Source organism: Labrus bergylta, chromosome 8, assembly GCF_963930695.1.
Source record: "Labrus bergylta chromosome 8, fLabBer1.1, whole genome shotgun sequence".
Classification (NCBI taxonomy): domain Eukaryota; kingdom Metazoa; phylum Chordata; class Actinopteri; order Labriformes; family Labridae; genus Labrus; species Labrus bergylta.
In genome coordinates this window covers 10,666,075-10,686,031 of record NC_089202.1, presented here as the reverse complement: position 1 = coordinate 10,686,031, position 19,957 = coordinate 10,666,075, and the positions used below count along the sequence as shown (strand labels likewise).

Here is a 19,957-nt window from a genome sequence, read left to right as displayed (position 1 = left end):
AGAAATCATCATAGCATCGGACTGTGTTGCTTCACCCACCACCTTGAAATCATTGTTAATATTACGGTGACTACCGCAGCGTCCTTTTCAAGTATATGTAATGATGAGGCCTCCTTCCCATCCAACCGGGGGAAAATGTCCTGCTGTGAGGGTCATAAATAAATGGACAACTTTAGAACATTTTAGGGGCACTCTATCCTGAATTGTTCTTGAAATGTTCAGCAGTGCATGTGTGGAAGAGGCCTGGAAGTTATACTTCTTGTTTTTTTATGAAGGAGAACTCTAGGATCCTGTTGCTTGTTGTCTGAGGCTCATGAATCATTGGCTAGTTTTGGACCTGCTGGGACAGTATTTACATTTCAGTCATTCCTTCGAGGAAATCAATATGTATAGGCTACATGTTAACGTGTCTAATGTCAGTAGTGCAAAGGGAAAGAAGGAAAGGACTACATGAACAGACACTTGTTTTTTATCCAGAGGTTGCAAGGAGAATTAAGCATGAACGAGTATAAGATAAGAGATAAGATAAGATATCTTTATTGTCACTGTACAAGTACAACAAAATACTATTAGAGCAAGCCTGTAGATTCCTAATATCAGAAAATATACAATTATACAAATAAAACCAAATGTACAAATAAGTATACATGTATAATAAAATGACAGAGAGTACCTATTATTCTTCATCACAAATTACCTCACTTCCTCACCCACAACCCTCCTATTTCTCTCATGTTGGGGAGACGTTCTAGAGTGGAAAAGCCCCCTCAGCAGTGATTAACCCCCTACTGCCTACAGGATCTACAGTCTGTGTGTCTGTGTATGTGTGTGTGATCCTCTCAGAGTGCCAGAGCATGTGTGAGCTTGCCCAGTCAAGCCTAGAGACAGTCACACACTCAGCTTTTCTGCACACACAGACACAGACACAGACACAGACACACACACACACACACACACACACACACACTTCACCAGCTCACCCCGACCAGGCTCCATACCTGCCCGAGGGAAACCTTCTCCTGCTGGGGCTACAATCCTATACTGTCTGGACTTTATCCACTCCATCTGTGAGGATGTTTTCTAAACGTTACCTGTCTGTGGACGCAGCTAAGCAGAGACTAAGAGATCCCACTCACTGATAGGATGGTAATAACTCTTTTCTATCTGACAGAACGTAATCAGTACACAGGTAAACCTGCTCAATAAGAGCCTCTAACGTACACACCTCTCTCTCTCTCTGCACATGGCTCTGGAATTATTGAAACACCACCAGTGGAACAACCAGAGTCAAACCTGATCAATATGCAACATATTCAAGTGCAACACATTGCAAACACAATACAAACAAAATCAAGATGATGAACTTCATTAGAATGCGTTACAACAACAGAACAATATAATGCAATACAATGAATTGCAAGATACCGTGTGTCACAAAGCAATGCAACCCAAACCAGCTACATGTGTTATGTTACATCACAACAACAATAACTCCCCCCACCAAAAAACAAACAAACTATGACTTAAATAATATTACCATATTTTTCTTGGTTGACAATAGAGAGTTAATTTACTTATCTGGACAATAACAAGGGTCTTGTACTAAACATGAGTATTTTATGCCTGTCTACACCCTTAACAAATTTTCAGAGGGAAAGGTAGTGCTTTAATATCCACTACCATTTTATTCATTTATTTTAATTTTAAACTCTGCCTATGCACACTAATTAGTTTAAACATTATTACAGAATAAAGGACCCAAACCAATATTCACCAATATTATTCCACAATAGCTTAACTTCAACGCATTAATTAGGCTATTAGTTCTGGTTACCTAGACTAAAGTATCACAATAAATGGTCAAATAGTATTATTAAAAATCGTAAACCTGTCATTTTCGATGGATTATAATTCTCATTTTATGACTTTGATATTCTCATTGTTGTTTATTACTCTTGTACAAATTTTCTTGTATGGTTGTATGAAGTTGTTTTTGTGTTTTTCTGGTCTAAAGCTCAAGTAGAGGGAGGGATGGGGGGTGTGGGCGGGGCATTCAGATTACCTTCACTCCTATTGGCTGGCGGCACATTGAGGGGCGGGGGCACTCGCGGACAAAACAGACAAGTAGAGCGTGTGAGGTGCAGTCAAGAGTTTCGACAGTGTTTGGTGAGCTGACTGACTTTGAGCTATATTGATAACTACTCTCGGAGCGTGAAACTCACGCTTTGTTTTCGTGCACGTAGTTACGCATTTGATTCTCTTTAGCAGAGATATTTGTAATTTGCAGCCCAGAACTTGCACTAACTGATCCTCCTGTGAAGACGAGCGATGGATTTTGTGTGTTTAGTGTATTTGACGCTGAGCATCAGTGCTTGGTTTGCGTCTGCGGAGAGACACAGCGTCTACTGGAACAGCTCGAACCCACTGTAAGTGTTCCTCTACATTTGTATGCTTATGTTTGGCATGAGTGCATGTGCGCGTGTATTTGTGACTGGCTGCATCTAATGTGAGTAGTTGTACTAGATCAATCAGTAACTACTTTGGCTGTGTGTATTTCCTGATGTATGAAAAGGCGTGTGGATGCAGATTTATTTTTGTATTGTATCTTTGCCACATGTAAAGTAATTGCTACTGTCACAATAAACAAAACCCCTAACGCTGCTCACGCGCTTTAATGACACAACTATGTCACAGGCTCCTTTTTGTTGCTTCATTCATGTGACAATTACAGATTCATGTGACGTGGAAAAGCAGACTTGAACGCAGCAGTGAAAGCCCAGACAGATGGACACATTAGCCTATATTTAACACATAGACACAGACTTGTCTAACAGGAGAAAATAGACCGACAAGTATGAACTTGGCCTGTGACACTGTGTGCGGGGACTGCACCTGTGTGTGTGTGTGTGTCATGGAAAGACAATTAATGAGAGAATCAGGAGGTTAATTTAATTATCAGATTTATTCTTAGTAAGTATTTCACAGTGGGGTAGATAGAGATAGTGTCTGTCAGAGAGAGAGAGAGAGAGAGAGAGAGAAGAACACATTGCTGATTATTTAGATCTGAGGTCAGAAATGTAATGCAATCCAACCACTCAGTGAAATCGATGGAGCTTGACAGACGCGCAATATCACCGCGCGATTTATTGAGCTTTTAGCGTGGAGCGAGTGATCCCCACTCCCCACGCCTGAAAGACAGTATCATTATTTTATACCCGAGCTGAAACAGACGGGCAGTGGCAAAGATAGGTCGATTAAAAACAACAACAAGGGCAAGGGCCATTATGGCCTTTTAGTCGTGTCTTGATTACATCACTGGCTTTCTAATTGGCCTTTAAGGATGACAATAGACGCGGGGCTTAAGAAAAAAGAAAAAGCCCCACAACAAGGAACACATAATTGATTGTCCTGATAATTGAATAAAGAGTCCCATGGAAATTTTTTAACGTCATGAGGAGTGCTTGTGTCATGGCTTAGTCCATTTGTGAGTCAGCCCACCTGAGTGCCACACCTGAGTCATCACAGACAGAAGGAGAGAGGTGGGGTTCAGGTTCAGGTCCAGGTAAGGCTGAGAGGACTAGTAGACAGACAGAGAGAGTCATAGGAACCAGGGTTGTTGTTGTTGTTGTTTGTATGTGGATAAAGGTGGAAATACGAGCTTCCATTTTTAGCACAAATAATAAAGGATGATAAAGTTAAAAAGAAGTCAGAGACCGGGGGTGGTCTAATAGTTTAATCCGGCTCGAGACTATTTCTGTAGTCAAATGGGAGTTGTATAACCAAAAGAAAAATCATAACCCAACACTAATCCCCTTTACTGGATGGCTTAAAACAGGAATAATTTCACACATCACCATCACAAATAGTATACAACTTTTCTTCTTCTTCTTCTTCATATTGTTCTTGTTCTTCCCTCTCATTTGCCAGGCTTTCTGTGAAGCCAAAAGCGGTTTCTCATTCTTCTGTGGTTCAAATGTACTCTTAAGAGGTAACAAGTGAAAAAAAAAACTTGTATGGAGAGGATAATAGCAGCTAAAAGCAAAAATGAAACTATAATCGGCTGACCTCCTCATGCCGCCCGTATTATATTTTTCCGCCACGTTTCAAAATCTAATCTACATTGCTCCTCCATAATCCCTAATTCCCAGACGCCCACTCTGCCCCCCCCCCTCCTTCTCTTCTTTCTCTTCTTTCTCTCTTTTTCTCATCATCTCTCTTCTTGTTTCCCACCTGCTCTCTTCTCAGTGATCAATCAGTCACCTGTTTGGAGAATTATGTTGATCCATCAGAGGGCTGTGAATAATTGATGCTTAGTGATTCTTGGTGGGATTGTGAGCGACAGTGATTTGTTTTAGGCGGATGGGGACAGTGACCAGATGGCAGCAGTCAGTCCATTCATTCATGCTGGGTAGTGGTGTGTGTGTGTGTGTGTGTGTGTGTGTGTGTGTGTGTGTGTGTTTTCTAAATACAACGAATGCACGAGTGTGTTCACTTTTCACCAACTTGTCAGTGTTATTGAATGATTACAGCTTAGTCCTGTACTTCAGGTCCTTTGGGGATTTCATAGTGTGTGCGTGTGCGTGTGTGTGTGTGCGTGTGTGTGTAGTCTTCCATGACAGGTGTGTAGACATGTTTTCCTCAGTCTGGTCCGGTCTTGTTTTTTACACTACATGTCTCAGCCTGTGTAAATCACAAGCGTGTGTGTGTGAAAAATAAAGGGAGAGTTTGAACCTGTGCTGCCCTTTGCCAGCTCTTAAAAGTTTTATTGTTTTTGTTGTGTACTGAGATTGCATGAAACGTGTGCAGCAGGGTCAGAGTAAGAAAAAAAAGGAGTGGCCCTTACCGTAGACAGCCTTACCGGGACGTGTGTGACTCACACACAAACACACACTCCTTGGGGGAGGGGGGGGGGGGGGCGGCGGCAAGAGTGAGAACTTGGGTGTTAATATTAGCTACAGCCTGCATTCCACCCCGCTGTTACTATACTAAACTCTGTCAGCTGTGTGTATGTGTGCGTGTGAGAGAGAGAGTGCTTGTGTGTTTCTCTTACTGTACCTGCCTGCTCCTCTACCCATTTTCACTCCTTTCTCTCTTCCCTTAACAGCTGGGACTACTCCTCTCTCTTTTTTCTTAAACTTAAATACATTCAAGATCTCTTTTTTTTTTTCTTTCTGGCACGGATTTGGATGCCACGACACAGGGTGCTCCCACCGCCTCCTTTTATAAACACTATCTCTGTGTTGTTTGGCTGCTTTCATCCATCTAGGGTAGCTTGCGCTCCTTGTATCCGTGCAAATATCCTTATCAGGAGTTTTGTAATGTAATATTCTGTTTATCTCCCGTCTCTCTGTGTCTGGCTCCGAAGCACCCAGGCCCTGCCTCAACACGAACATGTAGCCTCTGGGATGAGTTTAGGCTGAACTCCCCTCTCCCTCCAAATCCTCCTCCCCACCCCCCCCCCCCCCCCCCCCCCCCCGTCCTTTAACTCATTCATTTTAGACATTTTGTTCCCTTTCTCGATCACTTTTTCTGTGCCCCCTCCTCGTCTACCCCTCCCCAGCCTGCGTCCCGTCTGGTTCGGGGTCTCTAATCCCACCAGAATGACAGCACTACACGAACATAGATTACACATATGTAATCTGACAATTTGACCTACAGACAGTAAACCATCATCCTTTTGATTTAATTCTATGGATGTTTATGCCTCTGTGAGCCTGTGATGTAACTTTCTGTCTGTTTCACTATGTCCTCCATAGTATTATTATATGTGTGTGTATCTGGGTAGGTGGGTTATTGTGTCACAGTTTCTATAAATCTCGTAATAACTTGACCATGTCACAGTAGATGATTGATGCCAAATCTCCAAGATCTCTGAATCAGTTCCAAACACAGGAACATCCCCATTTGGCTCGCTATGAATCCTGCACATTTAATATCAGAGGGATTATATACATACATTCTCTTCTGATATAACTGTCCCCTTACCTAACACACTTCTAAATGTACATTCCCCCCTCATGCCAATACAAGCTGCAACTTTAGGGATATGCACCTCTGTGTTTTCTCCCTGCTCTTCCTCTCTCCTCCTTATCTGTGGTCCAGACTTCCTCCCCCTCCCAACAACAGTCCCCTCTTTTTTTTTTTTTTTTCTTCTCACAGACCTCCTTCTGTCTTTTGCCCCTAGTAGTTTTCCACGGGAGGACAGAGCACCCCTCAGCCTCAGCTCTGCTAACACCAGAGAGGCTTGCTTTAGCATGGCTTTATCATAGTATGAGTGGGCAGGCATGCGTATGTGTGTGTGTGTACACTGCTCATTCATAGCATTTCAGGCATACTTTGGCTCTAACTGTCCACTCCATAGCCCGCTATCGCCACCTAAAGGGCAGAAAATAACCCTCTTTTTCTGTCAAACGGACAATAGGATGTTTTGTTTTGCCTCAGTTCATTCAAACTTTTTTTAATAAGAAAAGTTGAATATTTAATGTTAATTCTTAGAAGTTGCTGAACTGTTTCCCCCTCTCTCAGTCTATCTCTCTTTCAGCTAGACAGACAGACACAGGCGCACAAATTAACACTTCATGACCCCGAAACATATTAAACCAAGCATGATACCATTTGGCCTTCCTCTATTCATCACAGATAGAATGGGAGGCTACAAAAAGGGAGGCTGGGTGAAAAGATTTCAGGGGCACAGAGGAGGAGGAGGAGGAGGAGAGGCCAGGGTGAAAGAAGGGTGAACTGGAGAAAGGGATTTGTGTTGAGAAATTAGCCTGGATGAAGAGCGTTGGTATATTATGTCAGCGTTAAGAGACAGGAGAATATGGAGAAGAAGGAGGGGGGGGGATGGGCTGATTTTGAGAGAATAAAGGAGAGGCAGACGGAGGGAGGAGAGAGTGGACAGTGATGGATGACGGGAGGGGAGAAGTTTGGAATTGAATAAGTGAGAAACGGCAGTGTTGACACTTTTAAACGTTTGCAAAGTACATAAGAGATTATCTGCATTCTGACTATGCCATGCATGGTCTTATAGGTACAGAGAGTCCTCCAGAAAAAGTAGAAATACAGTGTTGCGTGCTGCATTTATAATCCAAGGAGAGACAGAAGATTACATTGCTGCTTTATAGAAGAAGAATTCCCCCTGGGTGTCTTATTACAGCGCAATGAGATGGAGGAAGAATGAAGGTAGATTACGTTGGAAGCTAATACAAAGAGACTTCTCAGTGTATATTAGATTGGCTATAATGGAGTATCCCACTAGTGAGTGGCTAAACCCATTAGACCCCCTGACAGCTCCTCAGCCTGTGTGAAAGAAGGTGTGAATGTGCCATACCACCGCAAATTAATAGGGTATTAAGTATACACCTCAAAGTAAAAGTGTGTAAGAGTACAAGTTGAAATTTGATGAGTGGGGACATAGTAAACGGTCCAAACCGCAGCCCCCTGATGCGGCATTCCAGCGTGTGAACACTTACTACTCATTACCTGCAGAGCAAGTGACGGTGGGGTGTATGAGGGGTTGCATCTGTTTAGTGTTTCAGTGATGCTGACTCGCCCTGTGTGTGTGTGTGTCTGTGTGTGTGTGTGTGTGTGTGTGACACAAATATCTTCAGTGCTGACTCAGATGCTGGTGTGTGTGTAGTGTGAGAATTTGCGACCCTGAACTCTAACCCTTCGACCGAGGCTGCCAGTTTGAAATTCTCCCCGGAGAGAGGGAGAAAGACAAGAGTTCCTCTGTCAGTTGTTTGAGCGAAAACAGCAAGAGCTCAGGGGACAAATGGAGGGGTCGTGGGGTTGTCAGGGTGGGGGGGGGGAAGTGGGGGAAGGAGAGAGAGCGAGAGAGAGAGAGAGAGAGATGGCAGGAAGAAAGACAAGGAAAGAGGTGGAAGAGCAGTGCAAGGGCAATGGCAAAGCCTTCAAGCTTAAATTAGGAAGGAATGTGTTGAAGAAGTCACTTACTTCACTTTTATACCTTTTTTATATCCTTACAACACACAATTTTTCCAGTGACGCAAAAGCTAGAGTAGCTCTGAAGTGAGAAATGACCTTTTTTTTTTTTTGGCAGAAAGGAAGCAAGACTACAGCCACCTTCAACCCTCACTGTTTACCTGCACTTGAGAAATCACACACACACACATATATACATACACAAACACACAAAACACACAAGAGGCTTCAGTAGGCCTTGATAAACAGATGTGCTCATGAGCCCGCGGCATGAGACGCCCTGAATAAGGGTCTTCAGAGGATCCCTCTCAGCTGACAACATGCGCACAGACAGAGACAGACCCACACACACGGGAAGATGAAGCGGTGTGAAAAGTAGGTCTGCAAAGACTCACACACCTGGCCCTCGCTCTCTCACATTATTGCGACTCTCACCCTCCCGAGAACTTTCAGCTGGAGGAGGCGAGAGGAGCCGCAGGGAGATAAGGGTGTCTGCAGGAGTGAGTGAAATCGAGTAGAGAGCGCACTAGAGACAGGAGCACAATAAAGAGAATACAAACAAAAGAAAAAAATACAACATTATTGAATCTGGAAATGTGAAACTGTTAAAAAAAACAACAACTAAGAATACACCCCTAGTCATGTTGGCTAACATTTGACACACACCCACAGCAGTGAAAGCTCTGCAGGGGACAGGGCACAGGGGTTGCAGGGGTCCTGTAGCCTTCAGGCATTCTGTCTTTGGGGAGGGAATGGGTATAATTACACCCTATTCATTCCTCCTCCCCTCCTTTTCTAGAGAACATGTTGGCCCCAGACCCCTAACAGCTTTTAATTAGCCCCGACCAATGTGGGAGAGGGGTGAAAGGTGGGGGAAATGAGGAAGATAAAAGGAGAGTTTTTCTTAAAAGCATGAGTCGTGAATGAAATTAGCAACAGAATCTATCTGTTGTGTTGGCCTTTGACAAGCCATGTGTTTCCAAGGACACCACGGGGAAAAGGTGTATCCTAAACAATTCTAAACTTTACCTTACATCAGAGGAAGCAACTTGAGATCTCTGAGTGTCTTGTTTTCTCTAACTCTCTTATTACCGGTCCGACTCAAAGAAAACAAAGCAGAAAGGAACACGGTAAAGTAAAGAGTGTTTAGCCAATTAGGCTGCTACAGGCTGCGTTTCTTCCTTTCACTGAAACACTTGCCCCTAAAAAAACCCCCACACAAACAAAGGCGTACACCTGCACAACAGTTTAAACTCTTACAAAGAGCCTTTTCTCAGAGAGAAAGCAGTGATTGAATGTGGAGGGAGGTGTTTAGCCTGTTAGCCCAGGATAACAAGTATAGAGCTGTGGTACGCTAACAAAGCATGTTTTGACAGGTAGGTTTGTGCAAAGTGATACAAACACACACACACATTCAGAGGGCAGGAAGGAGGGGTTAGAGGCCCACGTTTGGAGCCACTGTGTCTGTGGCTTGGCCAGGGGGTCCTAACAGGAGCCACAACAACACTAAGGGGGGGTCAGAGCCTCCACATCCCAAGCTTTGATGCTTGGTAGTACACACACTTACAGCAAGCGTAAACAATGGCAGACTTTTTTGTCACTTTCCCTCTCCTCAAGAGATGAAAAAAAAAACAGACTGTCACTCAGTTTGAATAGATTTAATTTGAAGGAATAGACCCCAGAGGTGGAGTGCTATGAAAATATCAATCAGTTTTATTAGCCGTAGCAACATGCTATAGCTGTTGTTGTCCCATGTTGCAGTACACATGAATTAAATTTGCTTTAAAGGAAATGTTTTTAATGTTTTGTAATTCTGAAAGAGAAGATATACCTCATGAATAAAAAATATACAACTTATAAAAGTTAAACTTAGGTCTATTTATAACTTCCCTGAAAACTACAGTATTTTTACTGAACATTTTCACCACAGATGTTCTCCTCCTTTGCTCCTTCTCGCTCACATCATTTTGACACTCTGGGTGGGGGGGGCGCGAGACAAGTGAGCAAAGAGGAGACAGGGAGGCTGAAAAAGAGCTGTAAAACTAAATGAAGGGTAAAGATAAAAGAGGGAAAGAGAGCGACAGCCTGACTGTCTCTACTCTCTGTCTTTGAAGCAATCACAGAGAAATTTAGAGACGCAGAAAGAGACAGCGAATCTGTACTGATAAACAAACATCCAGGTGAAGACAACAGCTTAACAAGACTTGACAAAGACTTGAACATAATTTAAAAAAAAAAGTGGACTAGTGCTCGAGGTAAAAAGATAGATTGGTGAAACGCTGTCATTTAAAATCTCATCTTCGTGCGAGTAGGTGAGAAGTAAATCGCTGCTGAAGGCAAAACAAGGGTTGGAGCAGGGGGAAAAAAAGGTGCGAGAGTGTGATGGTTGTTGGGCTTTATGAGATTCAAGGTGTGGGTTTTTTTGTGCGTAGAAAAAGTTAACACGTCAGACAAGATCTGTCTCTCTAATTCTGTCACTATGACAAGTTTGCACAAGTACACTTAAAAAAACACATCAACAAAAACACCCTCACGTGGTTCCTTGATTACACCCAAGCAGCTGTGCCTGTGTGGTAACATGTGATTAATGTGTGTGTGTGTAGTTAAGCCTCATTAATATTATTATTAACACGCATGTTGTGTGAGCCAAGCTGTCTGGGTGTGTTTCCAACGTGTGTGTGTGTGTGTGTGTGTGAAACTATAACGGATCATGTTTGGCTTGATTGAACATTTCTCATTCTTCCGGGAAGACATGTGTCAGTAACCTCCTCTCTCCTCCTGTCTCCCTGCAGCTTCTTGTGGGATGACTACACGGTGGAAGTGAGCATCAACGACTACCTGGACATCATCTGCCCCCACTACAGCCACGGAGAGGTGTCGCTGCATGCGGCCGAACGCTACGTGCTCTACATGGTGGAGAAGGAGGACTACGAGGTTTGCAAACCCCACTCCTTCGACCAGCTGCGTTGGGAGTGCTCGCGGCCGTTCGCTGCCCACGTTCCTGAGAAGTTCTCTGAGAAATTCCAGCGTTTTACCCCGTTTACCTTGGGAAAGGAGTTCAAACAAGGAGAAAGCTATTATTATATCTGTAAGTATCAACAAAAAGACTGGAATTTTAGATCATTTATTGTAATCCTGTTTGTCTTTGTTCTCTAAACCTTCCTCTTTTATTTTTGCCTTCTCACAGCTAAGCCGATGCACCACCATGGCCAGGACTGTCTCCGACTTAAAGTAGATGTCATCGGGCACAAAAGCTCCGTAAAGACCCACCTAGAGAAATCCAAGGCTGAAGATACAGGAAACAGCATGGAGGGAGGAAAAGGGAAGTTTCTTGCAGCAGGAGGAGTTCACAACCCCTCCACCCGGCTCCCAGCAGGTGAGGTTTCTTCAAAATAAAATCCCAGACAGACACATAACAGCAAGTCACAGCAGTCCGTCCCACGTCTGAGAGGAGCTCAGCTGGCTGTGTTTACCAAGCTGGAATAATGAAATGTAATACTGACTATCCTTCTTCTTTTTCTTCCCTCAGATGACCCTGCTGCGATGGAGCCAAACGTGCAGAGGAGTATCGGCAGTTCAGGAGAACAGCTGGTCTCCTTTTCTCTCCTCTTTACAATGCTTCCAGTCTTAATAGCACTCATGCTACAATAAGGCCGCGCCAAGACAGAGACAATGCAAACCCCGATGCTGGTCATTGGGACCATGAACACTCAGAGACTTTTTTTTTATACAGATTTTTATTCGAGCATGGACAGTTGTGTGAGTGTGTGTTTGCATGTTTGTGTGATTGTTGGACGTGGATCGTTCCAAAGAAGAGGACCTGAACTTTTTTTTTTTTTTCAACGGGAATGGAAGTTCTAATTTTTTACACTTTTTCTTTTTTTTTTTTGTCTTCAATCTTCAAGCAAGCAAACTGATCAAGATACTTCATTGATTATCATCATATTGAAAATGACAAGAGGATACATCGTCTTTCTTATCCTATCCCCCCACCCCCGCATTACCACACCATTGGTACAGATTTGTCATTGTTCTCCTAATATCCAACTGTTTTTTTTCCCACAATCGTTTTTCTTTCTGTGTACTGGGAATGTTGTCCACTGCTGCCAAAGTTAGGTTTACATTTTGTAGGATTTCTGTCATGTTATTGTGTAGCATTCAGCGCCCTCTTTCATCTCCTCAAATCTGTAAAATAAACTCATTGTCTCAATCACAGTGATACAAACACTAACAGTGATGCAGCTGCTGAAAGAATCTGACATCATACATATTTTAAGTTCACTGTAAAGACAACACAGGAAAAAGTGGTTTCAATCCGACCTGTGGTTTTCAACCTTCTTTTTCACCTTTTCTGTTTGGCTTATGAGCCTTCAATGTGACGCTTAATTCTACTTATGCAGACAAGACAGTAAAGAAACTTGTTATTTTTCATGTTATTTATGATTTTTCTTTTAACACTAGAATTCCTTTTTACCGAAGGAATATTTATTTATGTTTTGTGCTATTAAGTTCTCACCCACTCAAGTCTTTCTGATGTTGTCATAAGGTTGAAAGCCACCGATCAAGAGAAGAAGAAAAAAACAACACTGTCCCCCAGACAGCGTTTAATGGAGTTGAGCTCCTTCAGTTTTTATGGACATTCTCTCATTTCCACTGTGTTGACAGTATCACGGTACACTGGCAGACTAGCAGAAGTTATCCACCTTGCATTTAGTCAAACCTTAAAGTTCCCAGAATTCTTTTACAGTTTTTTTTTTTTTCCTTTTTAAACTATTATTTTGTAAATGTTTATATGTAAATTTGTACATTGATAAAACTATAAAAATCTGTTTTGAGATGTGAAAATCTTAAGTGAAATAAAAAATGTGATGTCATCAAAAATATATGTCTGGGTTTTATTAGCTCTTGTTGCACAAACCATCTCTGGATCCTGAAATCCCACTGACATCATTGAGATTATGATGGATGAGACAATAATTTTGCAAAGCTATATCCATCTCCCGTCCAATGAAATCTCTCCGGTAACCTCCACATTTCCACCCCCGGGTCTTTCTCAACCTCTTACTTCTCATCCCCTTGCCTCTGCCCTCTCTGTCTTTCATCCCCCGGTGACACGGCTCGGCCTGGCTTGGATTTCACAGCCCTCTAAAACCAAACAGGAGAGCGGAGAGGGGGCCGATGAAGGAGGCCTACAAGCAAACTGACATCTGGGTGTGAAGGTGTCACTCTCGCCTCCTCTCTCACACTCTTTCACCCCTTTTTCTCCCCTTTTCTGCCCTGTCGTCTTCTGTTCTGTACATCCTCTTCATAGGGAAAGCTGATCGTCTGTCTACACAGTCCACAAACCTCCGAACTGACTGAAAACTGTCAAAAGTCACCATCACCTGTAAAACCACACAACATATATATCAAAACAAGAACATAAAGCCGTGGTGTCTTTTTTTCCCATCATCACATCATAGATTGAATATACAGCAGATGATCTCACCGCCTCAAAAAAATCTTGTAGCAATAGCACTCATGTAGGTGAATGCTGGACAGCCTTCCCTGTACTGAACAAATCAAACATGGATCCATCCATTGAAAGTACTCCTGTTTCAGTTCAGGATGATGTCATACAGCAATGAGCATTGTAACATTTATGAAATGCATGGTGCCCATCTTGTGCCAAATCATTCACATCCATCAGACAGATGGGAATAAAGTTTCATTTCTGAATGAAAAGTTATATAATAGTGGATGATGATGAAATAAATACTTAAAATAACTTTAAGAATATGATGAAATATACATATTTGGAAATGTTTTGATTTCCCTTATAAAGAAGACACATTTAAACACTAGGCATTGAAAAGATGGACATTTTTTGCAGCATCTGAAGGAACAGTGACATTACGAAGAAAAAGCACTCTCACACAGAGGCAGGTTTATAAATGACATTAAAAGGCATAAAGATTTATGTGAAAAACATTAAATGTCAGGCACACTTGAGCGAAAAGGAAATGAAGCAGACAAAGGGAGAAAATTATACATCAAAGACTGTTGTTAAAGGTCAAGTTTGAGAGATTTCACATGAACAAAAGTTTTCTGTGAAAAGAGATTTTACAGTGACGAGTGTGTGGGAGGTAAGAATGGGGGAAATAAATATAATGAGGACTTTTTAGTGAAGGTTAAATACACCGGAAAATTTGCTGTACATGGCGAGGTTGCAGAAGTCAAAAATTATAGGTTGGAACGTTAAATATGAGTCCTCACCTCTCTCTTCATAAAAGGGAGTCATTGCCAGAATTGCCTACTTAAAGTGATGCATATGGAAAAAAAATAAAAAAAATAATACATTTTATTTAAAGTCGCCTTTCAAAGCACTCAAAGTCAATCAAGTTCTTGAATTCAATTAAAATTGAATTGTGTAAGATTATCTGAACACTCGTGTCTTTCAAGTTTGCAAGCTATCCTTTATGTTACAAAAGGATCAAGATGATGACAACTTATTTTCCCAAACTTCTGAAAACTCCATTCGGGACACCAGGGGAAAGATTGTCTGAGTCGTTTTAGATATATTCCTCAAAAACTCAAAAAATGTTTTGAAAGAAAATAATGGATATTTAGAATAATATTAGAATTAAGTCATTACTTCTATTTCTTACTGGGCAGCTAATGTTATAATGTGCCTTGCAGAGTAAAAGAAGACAATGTAATATTTGTTTTTAATCAGAATGAGTCATGCTGACCATATAGAGAGTAAAACAAAACCTCTCTTTATTAAAATCAGGGGAGTTCCAACTCCTGACCCTAAGCTTAAAAACTCGTCTTAAATATGGACTGTCGTGAAAACAATGCAAACATGAATACATAAATGTTAACATGTTTTTATAACAATGCAGTAGCCTATTAGGTACAATTGACTCCTTTGGAGGAACTTAATTATGCAGATATTCATCTGCTCATCTTGCTTTGATCTTGCCCTTCTTATGCGCTATATTTTATTCTGGATGTAAGATCAATCACGTTTATTTTATTTTATTATATTAATTTAATTTACCTTTATGGGCTCCAATCATAGGCTCCAATGTATTCCTGGAAACTACAGTTTTCACTCTCATAACGTGATGACGTAGCACGACGTCCGCCATCGTTTCAGCGCCCTATTGGAGCCGATCTTTCCCACCCTCTTCACTCCGTACCCAATCAGCGCGCAGAAACATTGAACACACTGGTTGCAAACACGGAAATTGAGAGGAGGAGGGAATCATATCGTACTTTATTTATCCTTACGTCAATACAAGCATCCGCGATCAAAGGACACGTTGCCCCTATAGTTCAAACCGTGAAGTCTGCTTTATATTTCTTCTCTTTCTATGGATACTTTGCAGCTTCTGTCATGGACCTGCATCGTGTTTACAGTCGGGATGTTCTCGACTGGACTGTAAGTTGAAATGCTCATTTGTGTCATGCATTCCATGACATTTCCTGATGCTAAGTGTGTAGAAAACATGAAGGCAGGGCCATAAATGGAGGGGATTTTCTTAACTTGCACCCTTTGTTTGTCTGTTACCATGTCAGCTGCAGGAATGTTCAATGAATGCCCAAACTAAAGCATATATAAGATTCACGTTTTTCGCTTGTTTTCTTGTTTTATCGTTTGTGTTTTTCAAGGAACGACCTGAAGAAGATGCGAGAAAACAAAAGTGCGGACAATATCCAGTTCCTACCTTTTCTCACAACGTGTCTTAAGTGAGTATGTGTGTGTGGTTCATCCTTTCTGTATGGTCACTAAACAAGCACTTCTTTTCTCTAATGCTTTTCTTGTCTCCACAGTAACCTTGGCTGGTTGTATTATGGTGTTCTGAAATCAGATCAGACAATCATCCTGGTCAATGTCATAGGAGCCTTGCTGCAGATCCTTTACATCGTCATGTATCTTCATTACTCTAAACAGAAGGTCAGCTGAGGCCCCAGAAGTTGGCTCTGACTTTATTTGAATAAATTGTTTGCATATCAGTTTTTTCTGTCTGTGTGTGTGTGTGTGTGTGCGTGTGCGTGTGCGTGTATTTCAGAGGCTGGCGATGTCCCAGACATTAGCTGCAGGTATGGTACTGACCTGCGGTTGGTTCTACTTCACCACGTATCTTCCTGAGGGGGAAACTCGGCTCAGCCAGCTCGGTCTCACCTGCAGCGTGATCACTGTCAGCATGTACATGTCCCCTCTCACAGACCTGGTACATGCACTACACACACTGCATACAGACAGCATGAACAGAGTCAAATGAACTGGATTATTAGCTAAGGGGAAGACAAAATGTGGACTACTATGTCACAGTTCGGGTGAAATAGGTTAGAACATTTCTTAAAGGTAAAAGCATAATGCTGGTATTATTATCAAATCATAACTTATATAGGTGATTAAACATTTAAAGGCTTTATTTATTCATCGACAGGCATATAATTCGTTATCAAAAAGTATATGTCAATAACAAAAGTTCAATGCACTAGTAGCACCCCTAGCTCACATCAAACTAATGTTTCATAGTCAAAGAGAACTTTTTTGGGGGGGTTTTAAAGTTTCTGTTCCCAAAGAGATGTTATGTTTAACTTTCAAAGACATTTAGTTCATCCACATGCTGTTTTTTTTTTTTTTTTTTATCACAATATGTTTGTTGAAGGAGGATGAGTATTGACATTGGTGAGTTAATGCTCAACTCAAAGTGTAAATCATCTTTGCTGTGTTTTCCACTCATTAAGACCCAGTCAATGGCAGCTTTTCAAAGTGCTGCATTAACATGGTGAGGTCCATTATCTCAAGAGTGCTGAATTGTGATGCTCATGCTTTGGAGCACTCATGATAAAATAGACAAATGGACACACCAGGTTTATTAATCATTTATTTATTCAGGCAAATGATCTATTTAAAAACACAGGTGCAGTTTTGCAGAGAGGGATTTCTAAGCACTGAGGGTGTTGTTGAGCTGTTGCTGCATATTCTTTTGTTCATATATTTGTACATGGTTCACCTAACCCTAACCCTTCACACTAAATTAAGTCCATACAGGTATAAACAGAACATTTACTTTTCCCTTCTGACCTTGTTCAACCTCCTACGTACAGCATCTGTTCAGCACAGCATCTGTTCAGCACAGTATCTCCTCATGTCTTCCCCTCATATATCTGCTAACGGAGAAATAAAAACCTGCTTCTTTCTATTTCCTTTTGTCTCTCTGTGTCATCTTGTTGCTCCGTCTACTATCCTGTTTGTCTCCTTCCCTCCATCTGCCTCACGGCTCTGAATGACCCCCAGTCTGCCGTTTCCTGCCTTTCTTTCTTTCATCTGTGTCTTCCTGTTATTCCCTGACTCATCCCCTCCAGTTACATTCTGTTTTTCTCCTTACAGTTTATAAGACTGTATGTTGGCACCTATAAACAAACTCTATACTTAATGAGTAAATGTCAAACCAATCCAATATGACTTTTTAATACTAGTAATACACATCGGTTTAGATTTGACCTCCAATGAATGTTTTTGTCTGACTATAAGGTAGAACTGTTGGCTGGTTTATAACTTGTCTGATCACCTCAGGTTTCTTATTTGTACAGAATGTTGTTTTGACTGGTTTTGTTTTCTCAGCAAATACTTTGGTCAGATTGAGCAATACTAGACAACGAGTTCATACAATGTTTCTTTTGTGTAAAAAAAGGGTTGTATCATTCCTTTAAGCCACTCAAAAGAGAGGACAGAAAACTGCCATCTAAGAAAAGGTGACGTTGCGAGAGTTATAATTGGTGATAATGTTTCCTTTGTTTAAAAAAAGGGTTGTGTCATTCCTTTTAAGCCACTCAAAAGAGAGGACAAAAAACTGCCACCTAAGAAAAGGTGACGTTGCGAGAGTTATAATTGGTGATAACGCCTAACATTTTCAGACAGTCTCTCTCGAACAGCTTTAAGAGGGTTGCAATTTCGAATCAGTCCTGAACCTTTCAGTTATTGTTGAATTTTCTAAGTAGATCTAAACGCAGAGCAAAGCGCCTTTTGGATTCCGTTGGATCAATCCATACTGTATACGATATGTTTCGGGCCTTTGACTCAGAGGCAGGCTGTACACTAAACACTGACCTGTTATCAACACGTGTATTTATAATAGAAAGCCAATATTATTAGCAAACTAGCCATATCTACATGTGGCAGACACAAAGCAATATTATTACTTATTTAAAGTTGAGTTTTTGGCCTCCTGATGTGTATCCAATCGACTCTTTGGGCTCTCTATAGGTCTTTGCGTACAATCCTTGGAAAAATCTAACTCCTTTTGTAGTTACTGTAAATGGTTCACTTTATTGACCAGCTAGCTAGCTAGTTGCTAACACTGTCTGAAGTTTGGTGCTTTGCAGATAACTTGGATTTGGTGTATTTCAAGAGAATAATGAGGGGAACACAACAGTTAATTTGCCGGCAGTTCGTTAAATAAGCAAAACAAGGAAAGATGGGAACTTGAGAGTCATTTATTGCTGTGTCTCCTCTGTTTCAGGTAGCGATAGTGCGTAGTGGTGACGTGCAGCGCCTGTCCTTTCCTCTGACTGTAGCCACCTTCTTCACTTCCACCTCCTGGGTCCTCTACGGCCTCCAGCTGGGCGATTACTTTATTTTGGTAAGACCCAACAAAACATGCACCCAAATCAACAAAGACTCACTCAACATCGTTTCTTGATTCAAAAGCGTGCCAGTATCCTTAATGCTTTCATTCTTTTACTTCTTCCTGTCTGTATTTCATTTCAGGTTCCAAACACGCCTGGAATCTTCACCAGCCTCGTCCGATTGTATCTGTTTCGAAGATTTGCGTCAGTCAGTCAAAGCACACCTTCCTATAAGTCTATGCTGATATGAAGATATAAGGGAGAGATGAATGACTTCACAGCGGGCTGCAGCGAAGCTCTACAATCACTCGTCTAGTTTATTCTATTAGACTGACAGGCAGAGTCGCATTGGAAAAGCAAACTGGATGACACCACTGAAGAAGACAGACTTGTTTTTGTTGAGGGGAGACAATATGATTGAGTTCTGCATCAGTTTCTGCAGTTTACGTTAAAATATCTCCACTCCATGACCTTAAAGTGCCTTCTGTTGGATTGTGCTTGCCATCAAAGAACAATGGCCAACATGTCAACAGACTTATTATCATTTCACAAGTGAAGTAGATTGAATCTTCTTCACTTTGTATTAGCCAAAGATTGTTTCTGGAGTTGTTACTTGTGGCTGCTATTTTCAAATCAAATATATATCCTCTGGTCTCTTGTACCCATATTGTGGAGTAATCTAGTTTAGAGTTCCATACATTTCTCATTGTTCTGGTGAGGCAATGATTATGTTCCTTGAGAGTTGGTACTAATGTCTGCATCATGATGCAGACAGAATATCCAGTCAGTGGCAGTAAATGATTATTATTGATAAGTGTTTTCTATATATTTTTCTGTTTTTTTCAAACAGAATATTTATGTTGGCTTGCGTCCAATATAAAATATTGTCTTCTTATGTTATAATTGCTATTTTTCTAAGCTCTTGGGACGACATATTTAAAGATTAACAATTTAACAAGAAAGGGTAATATTTTTTATTTTTTTTAGGTGGCTGCTGTTAATGGTTGAAGGGGTCTTCTTTTCTCCTCTTTATTGTCGGTAATAAAGACACATGTTATGCAATTTAAACAGCTGTAAGCTATGTAAGTATGTAAGGTCTTTAATAGGTGACATGTAAATACATTTGTACCTGAACTAACACTGACTGTTATTCATCTGATTGCTGGTTATTCTTTGAACATGGTGGATATGAAAGATGCTTTTGCTTTGCAAAGGAGAGAAAGCCGCACTTGACCCTTTGAAGTGGGATGACTTGTGCTGTAGTGTGGAGGGTTTTGTTTTGGACGCAGTAATGAGCGTGTGTGTGTGTGTGTGTGTGTGTGTGTGTGTGTGTGTGTGTGTGTGTGTGTGTGTGTGTGTGTGTGTGTGTGTGTGTGTGTGTGTGTGT

The 19,957-nt window shown here is 41.3% G+C and overlaps 2 protein-coding genes across 2 annotated transcripts; both read left to right on the top strand.

The window, feature by feature from the left end:
• The first annotated feature begins 2,139 nt into the window (after window positions 1–2,139).
• efna1b (ephrin-A1b) lies at window positions 2,140–12,827 on the top strand. Its single transcript, XM_020637337.3, has 4 exons — window positions 2,140–2,426; window positions 10,737–11,032; window positions 11,132–11,320; window positions 11,474–12,827. The coding sequence occupies exons 1-4, from the start codon at window positions 2,329–2,331 to the stop codon at window positions 11,593–11,595; spliced, it is 705 nt and encodes a 234-aa protein (XP_020492993.1). The 5' UTR covers window positions 2,140–2,328; the 3' UTR covers window positions 11,596–12,827.
• A 2,323-nt stretch (window positions 12,828–15,150) lies between these two features.
• Window positions 15,151–19,708, top strand: slc50a1 (solute carrier family 50 member 1). Its single transcript, XM_020637338.3, has 6 exons — window positions 15,151–15,370; window positions 15,601–15,678; window positions 15,763–15,886; window positions 16,002–16,163; window positions 18,465–18,584; window positions 18,713–19,708. The coding sequence occupies exons 1-6, from the start codon at window positions 15,303–15,305 to the stop codon at window positions 18,818–18,820; spliced, it is 660 nt and encodes a 219-aa protein (XP_020492994.1). The 5' UTR covers window positions 15,151–15,302; the 3' UTR covers window positions 18,821–19,708.
• The last annotated feature ends 249 nt before the right edge of the window (window positions 19,709–19,957 follow it).